The sequence below is a fragment of the Anoplophora glabripennis genome, unplaced genomic scaffold (assembly GCF_000390285.2).
Source record: "Anoplophora glabripennis isolate ALB-LARVAE unplaced genomic scaffold, Agla_2.0 scaffold1219, whole genome shotgun sequence".
In the NCBI taxonomy this organism is placed as follows: domain Eukaryota; kingdom Metazoa; phylum Arthropoda; class Insecta; order Coleoptera; family Cerambycidae; genus Anoplophora; species Anoplophora glabripennis.
This window is the reverse complement of record NW_019417308.1, coordinates 60676-86360: the sequence shown is the minus strand read 5'-3', so window position 1 is coordinate 86360 and position 25685 is coordinate 60676. Positions and strand designations below refer to the sequence as shown.

The following is a 25685-nucleotide window of genomic DNA, read 5'->3' as shown; positions in this document are numbered from 1 at the left end:
TAATAGCTGTTTTACATTGACAATTTATTGATCAATTAATTCATGAAGTCGCTTCATCAAGAAATTGGACAAATGTAATGCACCAAATCTGCTGTCAAATAACTTCATGAATTTATTCATCAAGTTCTTAACGAATTAGAGCATGTTCTAATTTTTGTCAATTTCTTCGTGAAGTTACCAACCCAACAGATTTCCACCCTCAGATCAGTAATGAGGTTATGTTATTAGAATATGTAAATAATTGTGTGGCGTCGTACTAGTTTTGCATTGTTTTTACTGATTTGTTATTTACAAAAACTAATATAATTTATATAATATGTGTCAGAACGGCACCGCTGTTGTATCAATATAAATATGAGTGGAAAGGTGACATTTTCGAAATTTATTTGCTTCGATTCGTTGGTAGAACTGATTCATGGGTAAAAAAACTTGACAAAGTGTGTAGCAGTGTAAAACCACACTGTTTATCAATAAATTCGTGAATTAATTCATGAAGAACTTCATCAATTTATTCATCAATAAATTGTCAATGTAAAACAGCTATAAGAACTTTCAAGGTATTACAAAAAACGACATCTACATTCTCTTGTGTTATCCACTTTCAAAAAAATTTAGATACCTGATTTAGAAATTTAGATAAAAATACTTTGTATAACAGATAACCAGGTCCATACAAAGAATTTATAGATTCACGTGCAGTGGCAAATTAGGTAATGTTCAATAAGATTTGCCCATATAACATGTGTCTGTTTAACATCTTGAATGTATGAAAATAAATTATTAATTACTTCGCAAATATTTTAAATAAATACTTACTGCTGATTTCCTGTCCTTAAATTCTACTAATGCACTTCCACTTTTTTTAGGTGACATTACTAACACATGAATGTCCCCGTACTAAAAGAAAAGAGAGTTATAATATATATTTTTTAATAATTACACTGTCACCTTTGATAAAAATGTATGAAGCATTTCATAGGTGTACCCTCCATTCGTACTGTCATTTTTATTTACATGCCATTTAATTTTTATTCGATGTGTAGATCCATCCCAATTCCCTTCATTAGATCTTTGTTGTTCTTCTTTTAATTTATTTAAAACATATTGCATTTCTTCTTCAACTTGCTTTGAACCTTCTTTCCTTAATCTCTCAATTTCTTCCTATAATTGCAATAAATTTTAAAAATTTCAACAACTATACCTACATTTAATTTAATTACTTTTAAAAGTTGCTGTGGAGACTTTCCTTTGAAGGTTCCACTAGTAGCTTGTCTTTCTCTCGCTTCTAAATCCTCCTTCAATTTTCTTCGTTTTCCATCCAATTCCTTATGTCTTAATTTCGCTTCTTTTTTACCTTTTAAAATTTTATCATATGCAGAACGAGCTGCATTATCTGTTAACACTTCTAGTACTTTTAAAAGCTGCTGAAATTTCTTTGCCGCATTGGGATCATCAGGATTTTTATCTGGATGGCATTGCAAAGCCTTTTTTCTATATGCTTTTTTTATCTGAAAATTTTAATGATAATATATGAAAATGTTAACAGTTACCTATCAGTTATATTAATTAACTTACTTCAGTTGTTGTACTATTTATATCTATTTCCAATAATTCGTATAAATCTAAATCTTCTATATTTAAATCATCCATTATCTTGTCCGTATAAAAAAAATTAAAATTATCCTATTTGTACATTTAATATTTGGAATGAATACAAATTCAAAATAGTTGAATCAAACACTATATTGTTATTAAACCTTTTATTAATCTGTTGATGTTGGTGGTTCTGTTGTTATTTCTTATTTCAGTTTATCAGTTCTCATTATTTGAGGCAAGTTCGGTATTGACATCTCTAGATGCTCTAGGTCTAGATATCTCTTTGTCTTTTCAGCTCTTACAATTAGAAAAGAACACAACACATCTTGGAGCCTCTAGATGTTAATACCGAACTTACCTTTGATATTGGTGACAGTCACGGTCCGTTTTTTACGGACCGTGTGACAAAGTGACCATCTGAGGGGAGTTCGCAAATATTCATCGTTAGATGACGATGACGCTCAAAATCGCACAAAAATACAACGATAGATTAAGCAACAATGGTAAATTTGAGCTGCTTTCGGATCAAAGCATCAAGTTCCTGGTATACTACTCTCTTTTTAGTTTAAGTACTTTTTTCACTGGATCATAATATATTTGTTCATATACAAAATCAACTTTGACTTTGCAAATAAATTTAAATGAAATTCTTTTATTTGTTTACCACTTTATTAATAATACAAAAATATTTTTTTTGATCAAAAATAATGCAGAAATAAGAAATTAAAATAGCATTTTCTATCATAATCTCAACTGCGCAGGCTCAAGTGTCAAACAAAAAAATCGGGTGGTGTTTCTGGTTTCTGGCACAAAACATATAATACAGTTTCAGGGGTCAGATCAGAAGGTCAGGTCACACCGGCCATGCTTGTGGTCGCGACCGGGGTCAGAGACAACGCCCGGGCAGACGATCGACGGGACCCACGAACCACCTTCACGAGGCTGCCGAGGCCTACAGAGATAAGGCAGGACAAAGAGGGATAGTTCCCCTCGGTCTCAAATTATCGAGGCCACGCTTAACGCTATAGAAATAACGGCGCGAGGGGTCAGGTCAGGGGGAAACTTATGCCACAGAAGATATTGTTTTATCTTCTGTGCTTATGCTTAGGAGGACCAAAACCTGTCTCCGCGGAACAACTTCGCGCTTCGAGTCATATGGCTCGATGGAGGACGGGACGGCCGAGTGTATCCTTATTCCTTAGTTATGGTTACAATACAACGCTACCACAGAAGCGTTTATATATTCTGTGACGCTACTATCAACAAATTGGGGCTAAATAATTTTTTTTTAGTCCACCAACATCGCCAAAAATAACGGCGCCGGCGCTGTCATTTGTTATCGAATCTGTCAAGCATATATTTGACAGTTAGTATACTGTCATTTCTATGTTGTCAAGCTATGCCAAACAAATTCGAGTTTTTGAAGTAGATGTTTTTAAGATTTAAAATTTGTTTAATACAAATTACAAAATATAAAAATGTCTGACACATTTAATAACTTAATAAATGCAACAGAAACATTAGATGAAGAAGAAATAATCAATAATTTAAAAATCATACTGACTCAGGGTACAAATATTGAAATAAGTAGTACTGATGTTATAAAAACTTTGTTACAAATAAATAGAAACGAAATTCTTAAATTGTCAACAGAGATAATTGCAGAATGGGCCAAAACTGCATACAACAGAAAAAATTTGACAAACGAAAGTATTATAAACTGTTTGATGTCTTTATTAGATAATAATGATGTTGACATTGTATTTAATAGTATAAGGGCATTGGGAAATATCTGCTATGAAAATGAAGAAGCCTGCAATCTAGTCGACAAAATTGGAATCAATAATATTCTGATGATTCTTAAAAATGATGATAAAAGAAATGATCAGTCATTAACAACAAAAGTATCTGGACTGCTATTAAATCTTATTAGCTTACACGATGGATTATCTCGAACAGTTCTCAAAAATGAAATTGTTCCAGTTTTGGAAAAATTGATGATCAAATATTTTGAAACATTTGAAGATAACCAAATGTTACTGACGTTTCTTTTAACAATTCTCAGTAACCTGTTAGATTATTTTGATGAACAGAATGTAATTTTTTCTGAAAAATTATGTCAACTTGTAGTAGATATATTTAAAAAATCGACAAACCCGGAAATTTCAGTAATATGTTTGGAAATTTTTCATGGACAATCCGAAAAAGGTTAGAATTATAATCTTTGCCGAAACAACTTCTCAGATTAATTATATTTCAGATGAAATAAAAGCTTTACTTGCTAAGGAGGGAGTATGTGAATTATTATTTGAACTAATAAAAAAGTATAAGCATCAGGTCAATGATGAAGAAAGTAGATCTGTATTAAAAATGGCTTGTGATCTCATCGTAATCATACTTACTGGAGGTTTTATTATTTTGTTTTTAAAGTATAGTAGAATTAAGTAACATCTGTTTTAGATGATTGCATGTACATGTTGTATAACAATGGTGAAGGACAAGTATATTGCAATATGATAACTTGGTTAGATTCAGATGACTCCGATCTATTGAGTACAGGCATATTAGCAATTGGTAATTTTGCAAGGCGTGATATTCATTGTATTCAAATGGTTAAAAATGGGATATCCAAAAAATTGATAAGTAGGTAACAAGGTTGCTTATGGGTTCCATGCTTTATTATCAAATTATGAAATTTCCAACTAAATGGGCAATTGTTGAATACATGAATGTTTAAATTTTTTATAAAATTATATTTTATTCGATTTTGAGTCATTTATGTTCTGTACCTCATAAGGGCATAGAGATAGTGTCATAACTACCAAATGGCAGCTCAGGGCAAAGTCCCTGGGCCCCACGCTTTTGGGGACTGGATATTTTATATATAGTCTTCATAAATGATTACAAGCCTTTCCTTCGTGTTGACAATTAAATTTTGGCAAAATTAGAAATTATTGAAACAATAAGATCAAGAATACTTTAAAATACAACATTCTGTTTCACCGTCTGCTGATTGGTGTAACTTTTCAGATTTTATTCAATCGCTGATTGCATTAGCGGGGAAGCAACAGTTTGTCATTGTTCATTTCAAATAAACCAATATTGATGAGGCTAAGATTTAGGAATATTTGGTTAACAGTTGACAGTCAATTGTGTAATATTGGTTGCCTAAGCCACGTGACTATGTGGCTTGTAATCATTTATGAAGGCACTGTATATGATAATGATATAAATTGTTCTTTTCTTTTGCTTTGCTGTACCACAGATACCTATATCTTATTTCCAGGTTTGCTTTCACAATACAACAGTAGTACTGGCACATCAGACATCAAAATACAGCATGCTTTATTAAGCACTTTAAAGAATTTAGTTATTCCCCATCAGAACAAGGAACAAATTTTACAGGAAGGATTAATTGATGTCATCTACCCTATGATTAAAATCGATCAATATTTGGTAGTTTTTAAATTGCTCGGCACTTTTAGAATGGTTATAGATGGACAAGGTAATTTTTTCTTAATCTTTTATTTTGAAAGATGAAAGAAAGAAATAGGTCGTAATTGTCTGTAAATTTCCTCAACTTTTTAATATTTTTCATAATATTTAAATTTGTTACATTACTTGTGAACCACAATAATTATCAAGGCAAAACGATAAAATATTTAAAGGCAGTGATAAAATTTGTTATTTTATTTCTTAAAAATTGTTTGAAATTAGAATATTTGTTACCAATTGGCAAAAAAATATTCTTGTTTTGTTATATTGATCTCATTAATAAATAAGTTTAGAATTTGAGTATTTCCGGTTGCTTACTGCCTATTAAAAAGTAAACAGACCCATTTTTATGCCAATATATATTTTTAAAATGGTGGAAAATTTTTCATAGAGAATTTGGCAAAGGACAGATAAAAGTAACAAAGTAAAAATAAAATGAAGTAATGAAATTTTTAGTAATTAATTTATAAATTTCATTTCATTTCTAAACCCCTATAGTTCGTCATGCGACTGACACTTAGCTCAGTTGATTTGAAATATATGTGCTGCAGTAAAAGTTAATTTATGGTTAAAAGGTTAAGCTACTTTCCAGTTATTATGGCTAGTTTGATGCACCAAACACCAAACCTAATGCCCAATCCAGATTTATAAACAAAGCTCGCATACAAATGTTTTTAACTTGTTGAATACGTCTCTTGTTTCTCAAATTTCCCGGTACGTCCTAAAATACAACTCTTTAAAACCATGCCCAGTTACTTGGTGTACATTGTTGGCTGTCAGAAAATATAAATGACTTTTCACATCCGAATTCTCATGGTGCGCATCCGACTCCATTCACTAAACTTAATTTTCTTCAATTATTGTTTTTACTCCATTTTATTGTGTTTTTATTCATACTTAACCGTATAGATACGTTATAATCTTCATTAGACTTATTATGTACTACCAGAAAGGATGATTTGTATGCCTTATCAGAACAAACTACTTATTTTCAAAATTATTCAACCTTTTTGTACCCAGGAAATTTTTTATTGACCCCCTGTCTCTCTTTCTCTACTGAATATACAGGTTGTCTCAGAACAACGTGTACAATGGAAGATCACAGATTCGTGGACTCAAAATTGGCAGATCTAGGCTAATTCACCTATATCCAAAATCACTTAGTTTGGCCGCTAGATGGCCTCAAAGTTCGTGCAAATTTTTTGAATTTTGTAAATAACTCGAATATGTATTAATCGATTTTGATTATTTTTGGGATGTGTACTTTTGCTTCCAATTTTGGTGTTATACAGTGTTTTTTAAAACCTACAACTTACCTACAATTAGCCTAAATCTGCCTATTTTGAATCCACAAACCTGTGGTCGTCCGTTGTACATGTTATTCTGGGACACTCTGTATAATAAAATATAGAACATTGGTAGGATGCCTACTAGGTAAAATTACTACAAGTCAAAAATACAAAGAATTATTTTAAAAAAAGTTTTCATGTCACGCTCTATAAGGGAAAACAGTTTAACTAATTATAATAGGTAACGTAAGAATAATTTGACAGTTTTGACATCATGGAAGATCTAGAAAACGGTGGCCAACTTGTTTCAAAGCTTGGATATAAGTGGGGAAGTGGGATTAAACCACATACTTCTATAGAAGTATGTGGATTAAACGTTCCCTGTGAAATAAAGAGGAACGAAACGTCTCGTTTGATGCGCTAAATGGGTTAAACAAATGCCCGATGCAAAAACAAAGTAAGTCGGCTATAGGAATTTTTGCAGACTACATATTTCATATAACAATGATTTAAGAAATAAGAGACGTTTCATAATAACATTTTTTAAGATAGATTATCCTGAAAAGCTTTTTAAATGGAAAATAAATAACGCTGAAGATTTTTTGAGAATGACGCTCACTAATTTTAAAACTTTAATTGAGAAGGTTTAGAGTTGCTAACATCAAGTCAATGTTGACCTGATGAAATATTATTTCAAATAATTATCACATGAAGGAAAGTGAAGATGAAATACATAAATGTATATTAATAATTTTATAACAATAATTATAAAAAAATCTAACAACTAAACATCTAAAATATTCGAGATAAAATTATGTTTTTGGTAACCCTAAAAAGTTGGTCTATGATCATGTGACATAAATTTAAAATTACAATACTCTGAATTTGACCATGTTTGTGAATAAATATGTCCGTGCTAATTGTTTGCGGTGTTATATTCTTACACATAAGTTTTTATACAGGTTTTAAAGATGTTATTGTATGTTTGCATTCAAAAGTATGTAGATTTAGATGACGCTGAAAGGACCTTAAAAAGGGTTGTACATAGAGGGTGGGCCATTAGTGTGAGAAAGTAAAATAACTCCCTTGTTACTCATAATACAGAAAAAATTATATAGAAGTTGTACAGAATCAAGAAACCTAAACTACAAAATTAATTTGAAACATACAGGGCGATGAGTAAAAACAGGACACGGCAAATATTACATTTTTTAAATGGAATACCCTGTATATTTTTAAACGTATGGATTTCCAAGAAAATTCTATACAGGGTGTCCCAAAAGTGACGCCCGTCATTTTGGGATTTAATTAAAGACAAAAACAAATCGAAAATCAAGAATGGAAAATTTTCCGATTGTTTTTCTTTGTCGAGTTATTCAAAAAACTAAAAAAGTGAAAATCCAATTTTTTCGTCCCAAAACTGAGGTATATGCTTATGGGGACCAAGACAAATAATTTATAACCAACTAGCTTTTACCCGCGGCTTCGCTCGCATTGAAGTCATTAAATAAGTATCAGAGATCAAGGGTAAGGGTATAATAGAAATGAATCGTGCAACTTTGGCGGCACGGGCCCGCGACAAATTTTTGGATAAACCGATTTCCGTTTCCGAGGCATTTTTAAAGAAGAACAGAGTAAGAATTAAAATCACGAATTGACCACAAAAATGACACCTAACCTGAAACAATAAATATAGAAAATCTTTCGTAAAAAATATTTTTTTTTTTTAATAAAAAGACTTCTAATACCTCCAAGAATATGTGTACAAAGTTTCATGATGATCGGTTAAGTAGTTTTCGCGTGAAAGCGTAACAGTAGTATAGTATTATACAGGGTGGGCCACCAGTAACGCCTCGGTCGCTAGTGACCAAACGGCAAATGTTATAGAAACCTGTATAGGTGGGTATGTGTAGGTTGATTACGGTTACATTTTAAAAATATTTTGAAATATACAGGGTGTCCAGGAAAAGCGTACCATATCAAAGTTATGTTTTTTTTAATGGAACACCCTATATTTTACTGCATTTTTGAAAGCACCGTAAAAAAATAGGTGAACTTTATTAAAGGTTCTGCATACCTAGGACTTACTGTTTGTGAGATATTTCAATTTTAGTGAAAATGCAGGCTTAGCGTAGAAATTTAATATTAGCAATAAAAAAATTATTTTAAGGAAGCAGCTTTGGAGGGTCTATTTTAGATCCTTGAAGTTATAAATTGTTATATTTGTCGTCACTTAGTATTATACAGGGTGTTCAAAAAACTGCTGAATACTTCTCTCAACTTTAAACAGCAATAACTTGGTTATTTTAAATGGAACACCCAGTATATTTTTACTTTGGGAGTTGGGAAATTTAAAACTCTNTAAAAAAAAAATGAAGTAATGAAATTTTTAGTAATTAATTTATAAATTTTATTTCATTTCTAAACCCCTATAATTCGTCATGCGACTGACACTTAGCTCAGTTGATTTGAAATATATGTGCTGCGGTAAAAGTTAATTTATGGTTAAAAGGTTAAGCTACTTTCCAGTTATTATGGCTAGTTTGATGCACCAAACACCAAACCTAATGCCCAATCCAGATTTATAAACAAAGCTCGCATACAAATGTTTTTAACTTGTTGAATACGTCTCTTGTTTCTCAAATTTCCCGGTACGTCCTAAAATACAACTCTTTAAAACCATGCCCAGTTACTTGGTGTACATTGTTGGCTGTCAGAAAATATAAATGACTTTTCACATCCGAATTCTCATGGTGCGCATCCGACTCCATTCACTAAACTTAATTTTCTTCAATTATTGTTTTTACTCCATTTTATTGTGTTTTTATTCATACTTAACCGTATAGATACGTTATAATCTTCATTAGACTTATTATGTACTACCAGAAAGGATGATTTGTATGCCTTATCAGAACAAACTACTTATTTTCAAAATTATTCAACCTTTTTGTACCCAGGAAATTTTTTATTGACCCCCTGTCTCTCTTTCTCTACTGAATATACAGGTTGTCTCAGAACAACGTGTACAATGGAAGATCACAGATTCGTGGACTCAAAATTGGCAGATCTAGGCTAATTCACCTATATCCAAAATCACTTAGTTTGGCCGCTAGATGGCCTCAAAGTTCGTGCAAATTTTTTGAATTTTGTAAATAACTCGAATATGTATTAATCGATTTTGATTATTTTTGGGATGTGTACTTTTGCTTCCAATTTTGGTGTTATACAGTGTTTTTTAAAACCTACAACTTACCTACAATTAGCCTAAATCTGCCTATTTTGAATCCACAAACCTGTGGTCGTCCGTTGTACATGTTATTCTGGGACACTCTGTATAATAAAATATAGAACATTGGTAGGATGCCTACTAGGTAAAATTACTACAAGTCAAAAATACAAAGAATTATTTTAAAAAAAGTTTTCATGTCACGCTTTATAAGGGAAAACAGTTTAACTAATTATAATAGGTAACGTAAGAATAATTTGACAGTTTTGACATCATGGAAGATCTAGAAAACGGTGGCCAACTTGTTTCAAAGCTTGGATATAAGTGGGGAAGTGGGATTAAACCACATACTTCTATAGAAGTATGTGGATTAAACGTTCCCTGTGAAATAAAGAGGAACGAAACGTCTCGTTTGATGCGCTAAATGGGTTAAACAAATGCCCGATGCAAAAACAAAGTAAGTCAGCTATAGGAATTTTTGCAGACTACATATTTCATATAACAATGATTGAAGAAATAAGAGACGTTTCATAATAATATTTTTTAAGATAGATTATCCTGAAAAGCTTTTTAAATGGAAAATAAATGACGCTGAAGATTTTTTGAGAATGACGCTCACTAATTTCAAAACTTTAATTGAGAAGGTTTAGAGTTGCTAACATCAAGTCAATGTTGACCTGATGAAATATTATTTCAAATAATTATCACATGAAGGAAAGTGAAGATGAAATACATAAATGTATATTAATAATTTTATAACAATAATTATAAAAAAATCTAACAACTAAAAATCTAAAATATTCGAGATAAAATTATGTTTTTGGTAACCCTAAAAAGTTGGTCTATATGTGACATAAATTTAAAAATACAATACTCTGAATTTGACCATGTTTGTGAATAAATATGTCCATGCTAATTGTTTACGGTGTTATATTCTTACACATAAGTTTTTATACAGGTTTTAAACATGTTATTGTATGTTTGCATTCCAAAGTATGTAGATTTAGATGACGCTGAAAGGACCTTAAAAAGGGTTGTACATAGAGGGTGGGCCATTAGTGTGAGAAAGTAAAATAACTCCCTTGTTACTCATAATACAGAAAAAATTATATAGAAGTTGTACAGAATCAAGAAACCTAAACTACAAAATTAATTTGAAACATAAAGGGCGATGAGTAAAAACAGGACACGGCAAATATTACATTTTTTAAATGGAATACCCTGTATATTTTTAAACGTATGGATTTCCAAGAAAATTCTATACAGGGTGTCCCAAAAGTGACGCCCGTCATTTTGGGATTTAATTAAAGAGACAAAAACAAATCGAAAATCAAGAATGGAAAATTTTCCGATTGCTTTTCTTTGTCGAGTTATTCAAAAAACTAAAAAAGTGAAAATCCAATTTTTTTGTCCCAAAACTGAGGTATATGCTTATGGGGACCAAGACAAATAATTTATAACCAACTAGCTTTTACCCGCGGCTTCGCTCGCATTGAAGTTATTAAATAAGTATCAGAGATCAAGGGTAAGGGTATAATAGAAATGAATCGTGCAACTTTGGCGGCACGGGCCCGCGACAAATTTTTGGATAAACCAGATTTCCGCTTCCGAGGCATTTTTAAAGAAGAACAGAGTAAGATTTAAAATCACGAATTGACCACAAAAATGACACCTAACCTGAAACAATAAATATAGAAAATCTTTCGTAAAAAATAAATAAATAAATAATAATAAAATTTTTTTAATAAAAAGTATCCTATATTACTTCTAATACCTCCAAGAATATGTGTACAAAGTTTCATGATGATCGGTTAAGTAGTTTTCGCGTGAAAGCGTAACAGTAGTATAGTATTATATAGTAGGGAAGTAGGGATAGTAGGTAAGTATAGTTTCCGATTGTCGGTTGTACCTGGGTGTAAAGAATAATTTTAACCTGAAAAGGATAGAGAAAAACATTTTAATAATAAAACAATTTTATAAAATGGATAGGAAAAAACCATAACGTGCTTAAATAATAGAAAATGTTTTTACAAAAGGTGTTCAAATAAGTTGCCTTTTACTCCAAGACAAAGATAGGCACGATTCAACATTGAAGCTTGAACCCTTTGTAGCATCTGTTGGTCTATTAATGCGACAGGAGCGTGTATACAGGCTACTATATTTTCTGGATTTACAACAGATTTGCTGTAAATATTTTCTTTTAAATAACCCCAAAACAATCTAGGGGATTCAGATCTAATGACCTAAGAGGCCATGCTATGGATCCACCTCTTCTAATTCATCTGTCTTTTTTTGATTCAGATAATTTCATACTCGCAAACCATAATGTGATAGAGCTTCATCATGTTGAAACCAATAATTTAGTCTAACTGCTAACGGAACGTCATCCAGCAATGGCAATTGTAAGTTTTTATTTAAAAACATGCAGTAAATATCGCTCTGAACTACATAATTATTTAATAACCCAGTTATTTCTAGTTTTTTTTTTTTTTTTTTTTTTTTTATCACCACAGAAAAACAATCTTAAAATGTTCCATTCTTGATTTTCGATTTGTTTTTGTCCCCTTAATCAAAACCCAGAAGGACGGGCGTCACTTTTGGGACACCCTGTATATGGCAATATAAACAGTTTATCGTTTTAGTGCGGGGTTTTCAAGTTATGTAGAAAATTCTTCGAATTTTGGAAAAAACCTCGAAGAGGTTGTATTAACTTTCAGCTACTAACACTTGGATCAAAATAATTAGACAGTTATGGGCAAATGTAAGACAAAGGCTTCTATATTTTTTAAAAGTTTAAACTTGATTTTCCAAAATTTTTCAAATGAAACGCCCTGTATTTTATTGTTCTATTTTATTCACATATCGGTCCACTTCAACTTTTATTAAGCATGTTCTGTATATAAAATTGTTAGTTTTTAAGATATAGCAACATTTCTGGAAAAACTTAATTTTTATTATTTTATAGAATACCACAAATAAATATTAAATAATAAAATTAATTCAAAATGGAATCATAAATTCAACTGACAAGTTGACACAATTTTTTCCAAAGCCATTTCGTGCGACCGAAAATAATTAAAATTAGGTTTTTCCAGAAATGTTGCTATATCTTAAAAACTAACAACTTTAGGTTCTTAGTAAAAGTTGAAATGGACTGATATGTGAATAAAATAGAATAATAAAATTTTAGAAAATCAAGTTTGAAATTTCTAAAAATGATCGAATTATAAAAATGCCCTGTATAAAATATCGATATTAGCTAATATAGGAGTCTTTGCCTAACATTTGTCTATAACTCTGTCAAATATTTTTAGTCCAAGTGTTAGTAGTTGAGAGTTAATATAACTTCTTCCAGGACATGTTTTTTCCAAAATTATAAGAATTTTCTACATAACTTGGCAACTGCGCACTAAAATGTTAAATTGTTTATATTGCCATATATAGAATTTTCTCAGAAATCCGTACGTTTAAAAATATACAGGGTGTTCCATTTAAAAAATGTAATATTTGGCGTGTCCCGTTTTTACTAATCGCCCTGTATGTTTCAAATTAATTTTGTCCTTTAAGTTTTTTGATTCTGTACAACTGTTATATAAACTCTGTGTTATGAATAACAAGGGAGTTATTTTACTTTCTCACACTAATGGCCCACGCTGTGTATGTGAATATATTTTTTTTCATAATAGATACAAACGTTTTTTATTATTTTTTTTTTACAAAATACCACTGTATTTTGTGTAAAGGGATAATTATATATTTTTTCAGAATCTGCAGCACTGGATTTAATATCAAGGGTAGATTTTCTGGAAAGACTTGTTTACTGGTGTTATAACTCGGATCATCTTGGTGTTCGAGGAGAAGTACCGAGGCTTCTAGCGTGGCTTATAAAAAATTGTCACTCATTTAAACCATTCGAAAAATTTGTATTTGTGAAGGATACTGTTAGATGTGTGGTAGAGATGATAGCCTCTAACCATTCAGTTATGCAAAACGAAGCATTTTATGCTATAAAATTACTTTTTATTGGATGTTGCAGTTCAACAAATAATGTGGAAAGCTCGGACACACTTATAGAGAAATTAATTGAAGAAGTTATTAATGCCGATATTGGCAAACACCTTAATTTTGTTATAAATAAATATGGCGAGAAGATGGATCAGCATAGCGTTGATAACTTGGTGGCATTATTGGAACAAATATTAAGTTTTAAAAGTGCCACTAAACATTTGAAATCTGCAAATATTAGCAAAGTTATTGAAAAAATGTCTCTTAATCCAAATATTCAGAATGCTTCGGATAAATTTCATAAAATCACAACTGTTTTAAATGAATAATACGATCACACGAAATTATGTAGGTTTTTTAATATAGAAAATTCATGAGCATAGTTTTTTATTGCTCTTTTAAGCTTTTTCTTTATAAGGCTAAATAATTATAATTTTGTCTATGTTATTTATATGGAATGTCTATTTTATCTAGTCTATGTAAATATAAGCAAATTTTAAATTTTTAATCTTTCACGCATTAGAGCAACATGTGGAGCGATCAAGTGGTTCGTCAGCGAAGCAGCTGGCTACAACCACTCCATGTGTTTTAGTATTTAGGATGGCATTTATAACACAGTTAACTTTTTACCTTTTGAAATCCTTTAAAATAATGACTTGATTGTTTGTCAGCTTAAAATTTGAGATAATTCACTTTTAGATTCTGTTTATGCTAGGTGTATCTGTTGTAATATTTATTTATTTTTATGACACAACTTACTGGTTCACATTATATACAGGGTGGGTGAAAAAAGTTCCCGCAATTTTATCCGATTCCACATAATTCCACAACATTAATAATATTAAACAAAAAAAATATTACAACAAATGTTGGGTTCAATACATTTACTCAGCCACTTTCTAAAATGATGGTAGCACATTCTTCCACTGTAATCTCGCCTCAGGCACGTTCCAACACCGTTTTCAGTTGTTTCACCGTTACATAGTGTCTTTCTGAGGTTTTTTGCTCCATGATGACCCGCACCGATTAGTCCATTGGGTTGAGGTCCAGCAAATTCGGCGGTCAAATGTCCTTGTCTTAAAAGCCCGGAAACAACTCTTCGCAGATAACGATGGTGGATTGGGCAAAATGCGCTGGCCCCTCCGTGGCAACGCCTTCAGGATGCACTGAAGAATCTGTTCTTGGTATGCGGCATTGTCAATTTTAATACCAAAGGTGTATTTCCGGAGGTGCAGATGCTGGCCCAGATCATCACAGAGGTCAGAAAATGGTACCGGACGATGGTTTTCGCAGTGGCGGTCTTCTGCTGGCCCTGACTGAGTAGCTGACGACGATTTTGGTAGTTGTGGAGTGGTTCAATTGTGAAAATCATTTCGTCGGTGAAGAGCACATTCTTCAGGTGACCACCAGGACCAGCTGACATATTCAATGGCATTTCTGTAGGCGCTTTGCCTTTATTAGATCATTGTGGTAGCGATTGCGAGCAACCTTGTAAGTGCAAAGTCTCGGCTTCTTCTTGACGATGCGTTCAGTGCTGTTCCATGGCCATCTTGCTCATTGAGAGTTCAGCATCGCACCTTGTTGATGTTTTCAAAAGTGGTGGCGATTTATAGACGCTCGCTCCCTCGACGGTCCTCAGTCCCTCCTGTCTTCTTGGAACGTTTCACAGCATCGTAGAAAATTCTACTCTTGAAACCGATTGCTTGAACAATTTCGGCCATCTTTATTTCTCGTCTTGTGCAATTAAACAACAGTACATATTTACACAGTCCTAGAGCAAATTTACTAAAAACAATAAGATACAATTAAAACAATACATAAGGTTAAAATTGCATGGAAAATTCAACTAAATTATTAGAATTAAAATAAAAACAAAAATAACATTAAATTACTGACCAAAAAAATTGTGGCAACTTTTCACTCGCCCTGTAGCTTTATTCAGTATTTTTGTAAAAATATTAAGAGTTTACGAAAATTTTACTATCTTTATCCTTGTTACTCTTATGGTTTAGAGGTAGAGACTGATATGTTTAGATTATTTGGAGTTAATTTTCCTAAACCCCTATTCTGTTGTATACCACACGATTACGCTGCACCAAAAATGCTAGTGTAGTTACAATCAGTGGGGCTTTGAGGGACAATAAAAGTACTTGTAAAAAGTAGACTGCTTGGGCAAGGAAAAAAAATTACAGTGTACTTAATACAAGAACTTTAAATTTATTTCCAGTAGCGCTTAAATAAAAAAAATACACTATTTGCATGAGAGCGGCATAGTACAGAAACCAACCACTTAGATGAAGGCTTATGCAGAAAAAATCGTTTGAAAAATGTTTTTCTTTAATTATTACATTTGTATTCAAAACATTACATTTATCTGTGTATAGAGTGAGCCAAATATCTATATTATTATCTTGTATACGAGGCACATTTCAAAAGTAAGAAATGATAAAAGAACATGAGAAAATCAAAAATGTATTCGTTGTTCTAAATAGGTAAATAGTTATTTTTTTACTTCATCAACATTTTCTTAAATACACTTTTGATATGTGAAACCAGCATTTTTAAACCTTCTTGATAAAATTACACACCCTGGAATTGAAAAGCAATCTATAGGTTTTTATATTGAGGTAAATGACATTACACATTCACCATGAGATAAAGCATGAAAAGACCTTTCCAACGAGGTATAACAATATGGGCTTTTGATGAATCAATCTTTAAAAAAATGCTTTTTTTCTGATCATACATTAGGGACTTCCCTAACCCTTTATGTCAAGAGATAGAACAAAATGTCGATAACAAAAGTTACCGAGCTACGAACTTGAAAACTATTTCCAATGATTGGTCGATTTATTAAATTATTTTTTTTCCCCGAAGTTCCAGGGCCTATACTTTCCCTAATATCGTACCCCGCCGACCTTAGTAGGACACCCTGTATACAAAAATAACGTAACTATACAGGGTGTTCCTAAATAAGTGTCGCAACGGAAAACTTAATTCTTCTTCCATTTTTCTCTCCTGGCTTTCGTTTTCAAGATACACGGTGTCAAAACTTTTTTTCAGATTTTTACTCTATATACAGGGTGATTCATTAACAATGGGAAAGTCGAAAGCTGAAGATACTACACGTGAAATGGTGACCATTGGCGCAAACATGCCTTATCCGAAAGTTGATAGTTTCGGAAATACAGGGTGTTGAAAGTTAAAATTTTAAATCGTTTTTTTGCGATTATTCTGAAAATATGTAGGTTAGGAACTTGAAAATTTGTGAAACTATATTTTTTTAGGCGACGAATAAGATGCGTGTTGTAATTTCAGCATTGCTCATAGAGGGCGCCACTTACGACCAATTTTACCGAAAATTTAGTTAATAACTTTTTACCCTGTATATTTAACATGAAACTTGATTCAAAACCTGAAAGAGCTATCATTTTTCCATTAATTATGTACTCTTGTTTCATTTCGGTATCTCGATCCGTTTTCGAGAAAAATCGATTTAACGAACACTATGTTTTGATAATATGAGAAATTAAAAGCGAAACAAACCAAGTGTTTCTTCGTGTTATTACAACAATTAACAATAAAACAAATAAAATACGTAATTATGATTTAAAGTAATTGTTCGAAGAATCCACCGTTGACACTGATACACTTTACACGTTTTCTGAGAGATCTTCGAGTTTGAAACAACATATTGGGATTGCGTCTGACTTCGTTGGCAGCGATTTGTATTCTTTGCCACAACTCTTCACACGAGCCAATAGATTCTTTGTAAACTATATCTTTCATTCGAGACCAAATAGAAAAATCAAGAGGATTGAAGTCCGGACTTCTGGATGGCCAAGCAAAAATGCTTACATGGCCAATCCAGCGATTTGGAAAAACTGCATCTAAATATGCACGCACTGGCCAAGAAAAATGCGGTGGAGCTCCGTCGTGCATGAACCACATGTCTCTTCTTAAATAAAGTGGAACTTCTTCAAGCCGTGGAAGCATTTTTACTTGGCCACCCAGAAGTCCGGACTTCAATCCTCTTCATTTTTCTATTTGGAAGAATCTATTGGTTCGTGTGAAGAGTTGTGGCAAAGAATACAAATCGCTGCCAACGAAGTCAAACGCAATCCCAATATGTTGTTTCAAACTCGAAGATCTCTCAGAAAACGTTGTGTAAAGTGTGTAAATGTCAACGGTGGATTCTTCGAACACTGACTTTAAATCATTATTACGAATTTCATTTGTTTTATTGTTAATTGTTGTAATAACACGAAGAAACACTTGGTTTGTTTCGCTTTTAATTTCTCGTATTATCAAAACATAGTGTTCGTTAAATCGATTTTTCTCGAAAACGGATCGAGATACCGAAATGAAACAAGAATACACAATTAATGGAAAAATGATTGCTCTTTCAGGTTTTGAATCAAGTTTCATGTTAGACATACAGGGTAAAAAGTTATTAACTAAATTTTCGGTAAAATTGGTCGTAAGTGGCGCCCTCTATGAGCAATGCTGAAATTACAACACGCATCTTATTCGTCGCCTAAAAAAATATAGTTTCACAAATTTTCAAGTTCCTAACCTACATATTTTCAGAATAATCGCAAAAAAACGATTTAAAATTTTAACTTTCAACACCCTGTATTTCCGAAACTATCAACTTTCGTATAAGGCATGTTTGCGCCAATGGTCACCATTTCACATGCAGTATCTTCAGCTTTCGATTTTCCCATTGTTAATGAATGTATATAATATAAAAAAAATGTAAATGCACTAGTGATTATTTAATTTTCATATTTCTTAAATTAGAAAAGACAATGGGGGTGAGACAGTTTTATTTGGCTCACACTGTATATGATACTAGTAACCAAAAATTAGCTTTGTTCGCAGAGCAATGAAATCGGAAAAAGTTGCCATCTGTCAAAGTTGAATATTCATTGTTATAAACGTTTTATGCCTGCATTTAATGGTGGCAAATGTTTCCATTGCACTATGAACAAAACTATTTCTAAAGAGAGTATTTTGCACAGATGAAGATAAATAAGCAGTATAACTTCTAATATGCTTGTATTTCATATGCTTCAATTTGACAACAAATATTTTCTGTGTTTTGGTGATTATCAATTATCTAATAAATCCTGTAAACCATAAGTTACTTTACATTTTCACTGTTTTTACAACCTATGTGATTCCCAAAAAAATTGAACAGTTCAATAGGTCCTTAATTCTTTTTTAAATATGTACTGAGCAGAAATAGAACAGAAGAAATAGTTTATACTTATTCATTTTGATACATTGTTAGAAGTATTTATCATGCGTTAAAAAGAGGTGAAAAAAAAAAAAAATTGAAATTGATATATGATACGTAGGAAGATTCACAAACTTTATTTTAAATATCAGCTTTCAATATTAAAGAAAATTCTAACTGCAATCGCAGAAAACAAGTCTGTTAGAAGTACTTATGCATTAAAAAGTGGTGAAAAAAATTGAAATTGGCAATAGAGTTAAATATATGATTCGTAGGAAGGTTCACGAACTTTATTTTAAAAATCAGCTTTCATTACAGAAAATTTTGACTGCAATCTCAAAAAATTAAAATTTGGTGAAATATTTTGCTGCATATTAAGTACGAGATGAATTTTCATTATTTAAAACAAAATAAAAAAGGAATTCTAATAGAAAAGAACAAAATTGTATAGTGAAGAGAGTATTTAGAAAAAGTAACACATTGAAAAAGAAAATTTATTACCTCGGAGAATCAAGGATAAATGGAGAACAAAAAGTCTAAAAGGTTCGATCAGATTTTTCCTTTTTCGCAGAACCATCCTCTGGAAAAGGGTAGTAATTAATACACATCGGAAATGTATGCAGACTTTTGGCTAATGATTTATATGCATTTAAGTAGTGACAGATATATTACCATGAGGTATATGGACACTGGGGTATTTGAAAAATGATTTGCATATATTTTACTTCATATCAAACTTAGTGCAGTGATTGTTAGGGATAAAGGAAGAATCATGGAATGGTTGAATGGAAAAAATTGAACATAAAGTTACTAATGTAACTGCACAAAAAGAAAAAGCCAAATACATGAAAAATGGAATGGTTGAATTAGCAAAAGCTCGCTTTGTTACACTTCTTTGATTGCCACCATACCATTGTGAGCTGAATCCCATTGAACTAATTAGGTGACTAAAAATTTAAATTAGATATATTAGTTCTGCAGGAGGCAATGAATTGACTAACTGCAAAGACATGGAATAAATGCATTATGCACATACAAAAAGAACAATGAATGTTGAGCCCCGACATGAGTTGAAGTTATAATAGAATTACTTATAATACTGCTGCTTATAAGTTGACAGCAGTGATAGTAATAGGGACAGTTATTAGTGATTTAGTAATTTTCTTAATGCTTATAATGGTCGTTTGTAATGTCTTATCGATGTGCATCTCATTTTTCAGTGATGTTTTGTACTTTATTTATTTAGAAGTTACAATGGGACAAAGTTTCAATTACAAGATAAGATAAAACAGAAAACCTTAACTAACTACATAAAATAGAGCAATCAAAATATAAAGTATAAAATCCGCTTTAAAGAAAGAAATTGTTTTATCCTGGATTTAAAATTTTCTTATTTTAGTTTCACATCGTCTCCACGTTTATATATCAAAATTTTATGCTTAAAATTAAAATAGAATAAAAATGTTTTATTAATTTGTGGACATATTTTATCTTATTTTCTGCAATGACTTCAAAGCCCCAAAGGGGGCCATGGCGCCTTATCTCTCCCTGAGTCGTCCAGTGCTTATCATAAATATATTAAGCTCTGTATTTATGACTAGTAGAAACCGTGGAAATATTGAGGTATTTTGCTTTAAAATTGTTTTGTTCTAAAAATATTCTATATACGTACCTACATAATTATTTATATTCCAGCTTTGAGAGAAATCAGTATATGTTTCTATATGTTAAAATGATCATTAAGACTAACTAAAGAGACGAATTTAAGTTTATTTTGTAGGTAATGAATTGGAAATTCTTGCAGATTACATTATTTTCGTTTAAAAACACAAGAAGACACTACACTTCCTACTTTACCACCAAATTTAAATTGAGGTGTAGGAATAGTATGAAAACTTTCAAATTTCATTTTGAATTGTTGTATAAGTTCACTTTCAGTCCAATTACAAGATGTTATAATAAATAAACCGTTATTGTTCAGGCTATCATACACGTTATTAATATACACATTTCTATTTTCTAAAGCATTTTCACTTAAACTTATTGCATCATATGTTCCTTTATCATGAATAATATCAAACTTGTCTCTTAATCCATCCAAAATATTTTGCGTTGAGAAATGAATATTTAGATTCTGTTTATTAGCAATAGCCTTTGCTAATTCTACAGCTTTTTCAGAATAATCTACACCATGCAAATTTGTGAAACCTTCATTAGCCAATTCTACTACAAACATTCCATTTCCACAACCGATATCAAGTAATTTGGAATCTTTTTTCACTAATTCAGACATTTCCATCCATTGGATAATTCTATTCACAATATCGTCACCAAACCAAATTTCACCAGGATCTCCATGATTATGAAAATTGTTTAATTCTTTGTCATAACAGTTTTCCCAATAATCTAATTTTCCTAATTCGGAGGCATTCAATTCATCCATTTCTAAAAAAAACATAATGAAACTAGAAAACATTTAAAACAAATTCTTTATTCTTACCTCCATAAAGGAAATATTTACATATATTCGGTACTTAATTTCATTAGGCATACACTACTCGGTTTTCAAATAAAAAATATATATAAAGAAAATAATTTATTTAGAATTTTTTTCATTTATTTCACACTATTCCTTCTTCCTTCCTAACCAGGGTTGCCAGATTTTTTTTTAACCTAGTAGCACAGAATTATAACCAGAAGGGACAGCCGGCTCTTTTCCTTTGATCTCGCCGTATCAAATTTCGATGACCTTCCGCCATTATTTTGTAGGTATAGAGAAGCGCCAAATTTAAAAATGACAACAATCAGTTGTGTTGTTTATATAACTTTTTTTTATTCATTGAATAGAGATTTACCTACATAAATATGGTGTGGATTCTTCTTAATTTTATGGTATACTTTATTTCAGTAATTTATTTTATATTTCATTCATAAAATAAGGCATAGTGACAGCTTGTTAGATAAATATAATTATTATATAGCAAGTACTTATATATTTTCATTATTTCATTCATCATTACGTACTTGTCTATAACACTCTCTTATTGTTGATGATAACAATAAATGAAAATTAAAATAAAATATTTAATCATAATTTGTGTTGATGATACTAAAAAAATTTACGTTTTGTGCCCTGGACAGTTCTGATTATTTTTTGTTTTTAAAAAGAAGTTTTAGAAAGAAGAAATGAAAAAATTAAGTGAATTTTTTAAGCGATATTTTTATTTAATTAAAATTTACAAAATACAAACAAATTTTCTTATATGAAATAAATACAAGTATGTATCTTAAGTTAAGATACATACTTGTATTTATTATTAACTGTCAGTTGGTATGTTATATTTAAGAATATAAAAAATATAATACTACAACGAACTAACACCCACGAACAACACAAACTGTTCCACCTTTTCTACTCATGATATTATACAGAAATAAAAAAGTATTTATGCACGAATACAAGAAATACAATAACTGTTGACACACGCGTCAAACATAAAATATTTTGAGGTTGACGGAAATNTCGTAGCCTTATAAATAACTTCAAAATATGTATTTTTGGAAATTGTGTACAAATATGTTCTAATTGAATTATTTTCATTTTTTCAAAATAAGTATGTCCAATTTCCTTTTTTATGCTCATTTCTTCAAACGAAGAAACAAACATCCTTTCCAATTTATATATATAATGAAGAAAATTTTCGTGTGGTGTATGAAGAGCTCCATATATCGTCATTTCAGTATCATAAGCTTTAAAGTAAGTAAATAACGTACTGCTATCCAATACTTCAGTGCCTTTTGCAAATTCCTGACAAACTGTACAATTGTGAACACTCAATGCCTTCTTAATAAGATAGCCACAAACGTATGTGAAACCATTTTGTGCTAATAACGATTCATTTCTATAATCAGTTTCACCAATTCCCAATAAATTATTTTTAGGTAGTTCATTTGTGCTTGGTTCCTCTATGTTTTCACAATTTATGTCACTTAATTTTGTAAGCAAGTATCCAAAATCATTTGCACAATTTGTATTATCAGTATGAAAATAATTTTGGCAGAATAGTTTTTTAAAAGCCCTTCCAAATTGAATCGGTGTGGGATTTATACAGTTACCTCCCTGTTGACGCACGTTGCCAAAGAAATTTTCCAGACAGTCTTGATTTATTCTTCTCGTCATAATGTATTTAAAGCCATATTTTTCAAGATGAGCCCATAAACACTTAATCCCATTAATTGTTACTAACCAAGCATTTATAAATTTTGATTTAGAAGTAACGTCTTCTCCTTTCTTATTACAAATTCTTAAATTCTTAATAAAATCATACATTTCATTTAAAAAATCTACTTGATATTTTTCACCTTTAAAAACCTTTTGGTAAATGGTATATGTGTTTGTAAACGATGAATTTAAAATATCAAATAGTTTGTTAAATTTTTCAATAACTTCAACAGTACTCATCGCATCTGGGGGAAGTGCACCTAAACTAATATATGTATTCATACCACTTGCAACTGTATGACTTAAAACTTGTGTGGCAAGTTTTACTTTCATTTTTTGAAAGTTATTAGGTGATAAATGTGCGTCTGTTAATTTTGGGGCACATCTATTTGTTAACTTTTTATCCATATCGTAAAACTGTTGTATATAACTCCAGCTAGTCCTTTTATCATCAAAGACAAAATGATTGGTTAGTAAATTATTCCTTGTTGCTTTTATAATATGAGGAGTGTCAAATAAATAAAAACATTGTTTGTCTCCTACATAAAATTCAGAGTTTTCAGGTGTGATGCCGATATTATTAGAATATTTAATAAAATTAGAACCCATATCTGTTACTATGGCATCAACACTCAATCCTATAGCTAATAACTTAGTAACACACTCCTTTATAATATGCTGTAGCTTCTCTGCAGGAATGGAAGAATTTACAAAAAAATAAGCTAGTGGTTGTTTCCAGTTAGTATGTAGGCCTCTAACCATCATAACCGTAACATTTCGAGCAGGTTCGAACTCCTTCGCTCCACTTGCAATTTCTGTAAATCCAATAATTTCATCTCTTCCTAGATCATAAAAAAGATTTGCTTTCAATGACATTTCGTCCAAACATAAAATACAATGTTTATCTATTTCTTGCATTCCCTCTACTTTCAATCGTAAAGATTTATAGAGAGCCTCATTTTCAAGACCAGGATTATATGTCAGCTGTTGAGTCATGCGTTCTAATGATCGTTTAGATGGTAAACATAACAAGTTTTGTAAAAACTTGTATGCTCGAGGACCCAGAAAATATAAAGATAAAGCAAATTCTTTATATTTCATTGAATATCTTCTTCCTTTTGCTGATTTATTGCACAGTTGTGCCTGAACTTTTACAAAGTCAGCCAATGATTTAGGTAACAGCTTTTCACACATATTATTAAAATCTTGGGATATTGATGTCTTTTCTCTAGGATTTTCTGTTTTGACACTTGCAACATTCTGCCTTCTCAGCTCTTTCAGTTTTTTCCTTAATTTCTCCTTTCGTGGAGAATGTGAACTTAGAGTATTTGGAGTTTGCGTTGATACTGGAGATTTCATCGGTGTATCACTATCTGCGCATTCTGGTGCAGTGGGTATATCTGAAAAATTATAATGTTATCAATAAACATATAGTGTGCTCAAAATTAATGGTTAAACTCTATCCATAGCAGCTTAATTTTATAAAAGAGCAACTTGTTTAAAATAATCAAAATCACAATTAATTATCAATTAAACAATTAATAAATTATATTAGTATTAGTATTAGTATTAGTATTAGTATTAGTATTAGTATTAGTATTAGTATTAGTATTAGTATTAGTATTAGTATTAGTATTAGTATTAGTATTAGTATTAGTATTAGTATTAGTATTAGTATTAGTATTAGTATTAGTATTAGTATTAGTATTAGTATTAGTATTAGTATTAGTATTAGTATTAGTATTAGTATTAGTATTAGTATTAGTATTAGTATTAGTATTAGTATTAGTATTAGTATTAGTATTAGTATTAGTATTAGTATTAGTATTAGTATTAGTATTAGTATTAGTATTAGTATTAGTATTAGTATTAGTATTAGTATTAGTATTAGTATTAGTATTAGTATTAGTATTAGTATTAGTATTAGTATTAGTATTAGTATTAGTATTAGTATTAGTATTAGTATTAGTATTAGTATTAGTATTAGTATTAGTATTAGTATTAGTATTAGTATTAGTATTAGTATTAGTATTAGTATTAGTATTAGTATTAGTATTAGTATTAGTATTAGTATTAGTATTAGTATTAGTATTAGTATTAGTATTAGTATTAGTATTAGTATTAGTATTAGTATTAGTATTAGTATTAGTATTAGTATTAGTATTAGTATTAGTATTAGTATTAGTATTAGTATTAGTATTAGTATTAGTATTAGTATTAGTATTAGTATNCGCGCTAGCCTAAGGGCCACCTTAGCAAAGCGCATCCCAGGCTGCATAGCCGCACTACCCTACCCAACCATACCACACATAAACATGACACTACCCCCGGGGTTTACACAGACGAGCCGGCGAAGCAAGAAGAGCGCCAGAAGAAAGGGCCCTAGCCGGCGGGGCCCAGCCAGGACAAAAGGAGGTCCCACAAAGCGCCTACACCGGCCGCATTTGCGGTCGGGGTAGACGACGGATGGGGCCCACCTACGAAGGCTGTCCAGGCCTACACGAGATGAGGCAGGATAAAGAGGGATAATCCCCCTCGATCCCAAATCATTGAGGCCAATTTCTAGCCATAGAATAATGGCGCGAATAATGGCGCGCTCTATCAGCCAGT

The 25685-nt window shown here is 31.2% G+C and overlaps 3 protein-coding genes across 3 annotated transcripts in view; 1 reads left to right on the top strand and 2 right to left on the bottom strand.

Moving 5' to 3' along the window:
* The window catches only part of LOC108914592 (dnaJ homolog subfamily C member 17), a 4727-nt gene extending 2816 nt beyond the window's left edge, over window positions 1–1911 (bottom strand). The window contains exons 1-4 of the mRNA XM_018720434.2: window positions 1576–1911; window positions 1221–1508; window positions 949–1161; window positions 817–897 (exon numbers count right to left, since the gene is read on the bottom strand). Of these exons, the coding sequence (XP_018575950.1) occupies window positions 817–897; window positions 949–1161; window positions 1221–1508; window positions 1576–1650 (657 nt within the window). The 5' untranslated portion in view covers window positions 1651–1911. The remainder of the gene's footprint in view (window positions 1–816; window positions 898–948; window positions 1162–1220; window positions 1509–1575) is intronic.
* A 1072-nt stretch (window positions 1912–2983) lies between these two features.
* Window positions 2984–16459, top strand: LOC108914599 (rap1 GTPase-GDP dissociation stimulator 1). Its single transcript, XM_018720441.1, has 5 exons — window positions 2984–3804; window positions 3857–4003; window positions 4057–4239; window positions 4883–5101; window positions 13372–16459. The coding sequence occupies exons 1-5, from the start codon at window positions 3075–3077 to the stop codon at window positions 13938–13940; spliced, it is 1848 nt and encodes a 615-aa protein (XP_018575957.1). The 5' UTR covers window positions 2984–3074; the 3' UTR covers window positions 13941–16459.
* Window positions 16460–20603: 4144 nt separating this feature from the next.
* On the bottom strand, window positions 20604–21585 carry LOC108914590 (EEF1A lysine methyltransferase 2). The gene is made up of 2 exons (XM_018720431.2): window positions 21354–21585; window positions 20604–21298 (listed from the first exon to the last, which is right to left on the bottom strand). Exon 2 carries the CDS (start codon window positions 21294–21296, stop codon window positions 20664–20666), a length of 633 nt encoding a protein of 210 aa, XP_018575947.1. The 5' UTR covers window positions 21297–21298; window positions 21354–21585; the 3' UTR covers window positions 20604–20663.
* Window positions 21586–25685: the final 4100 nt, after the last annotated feature.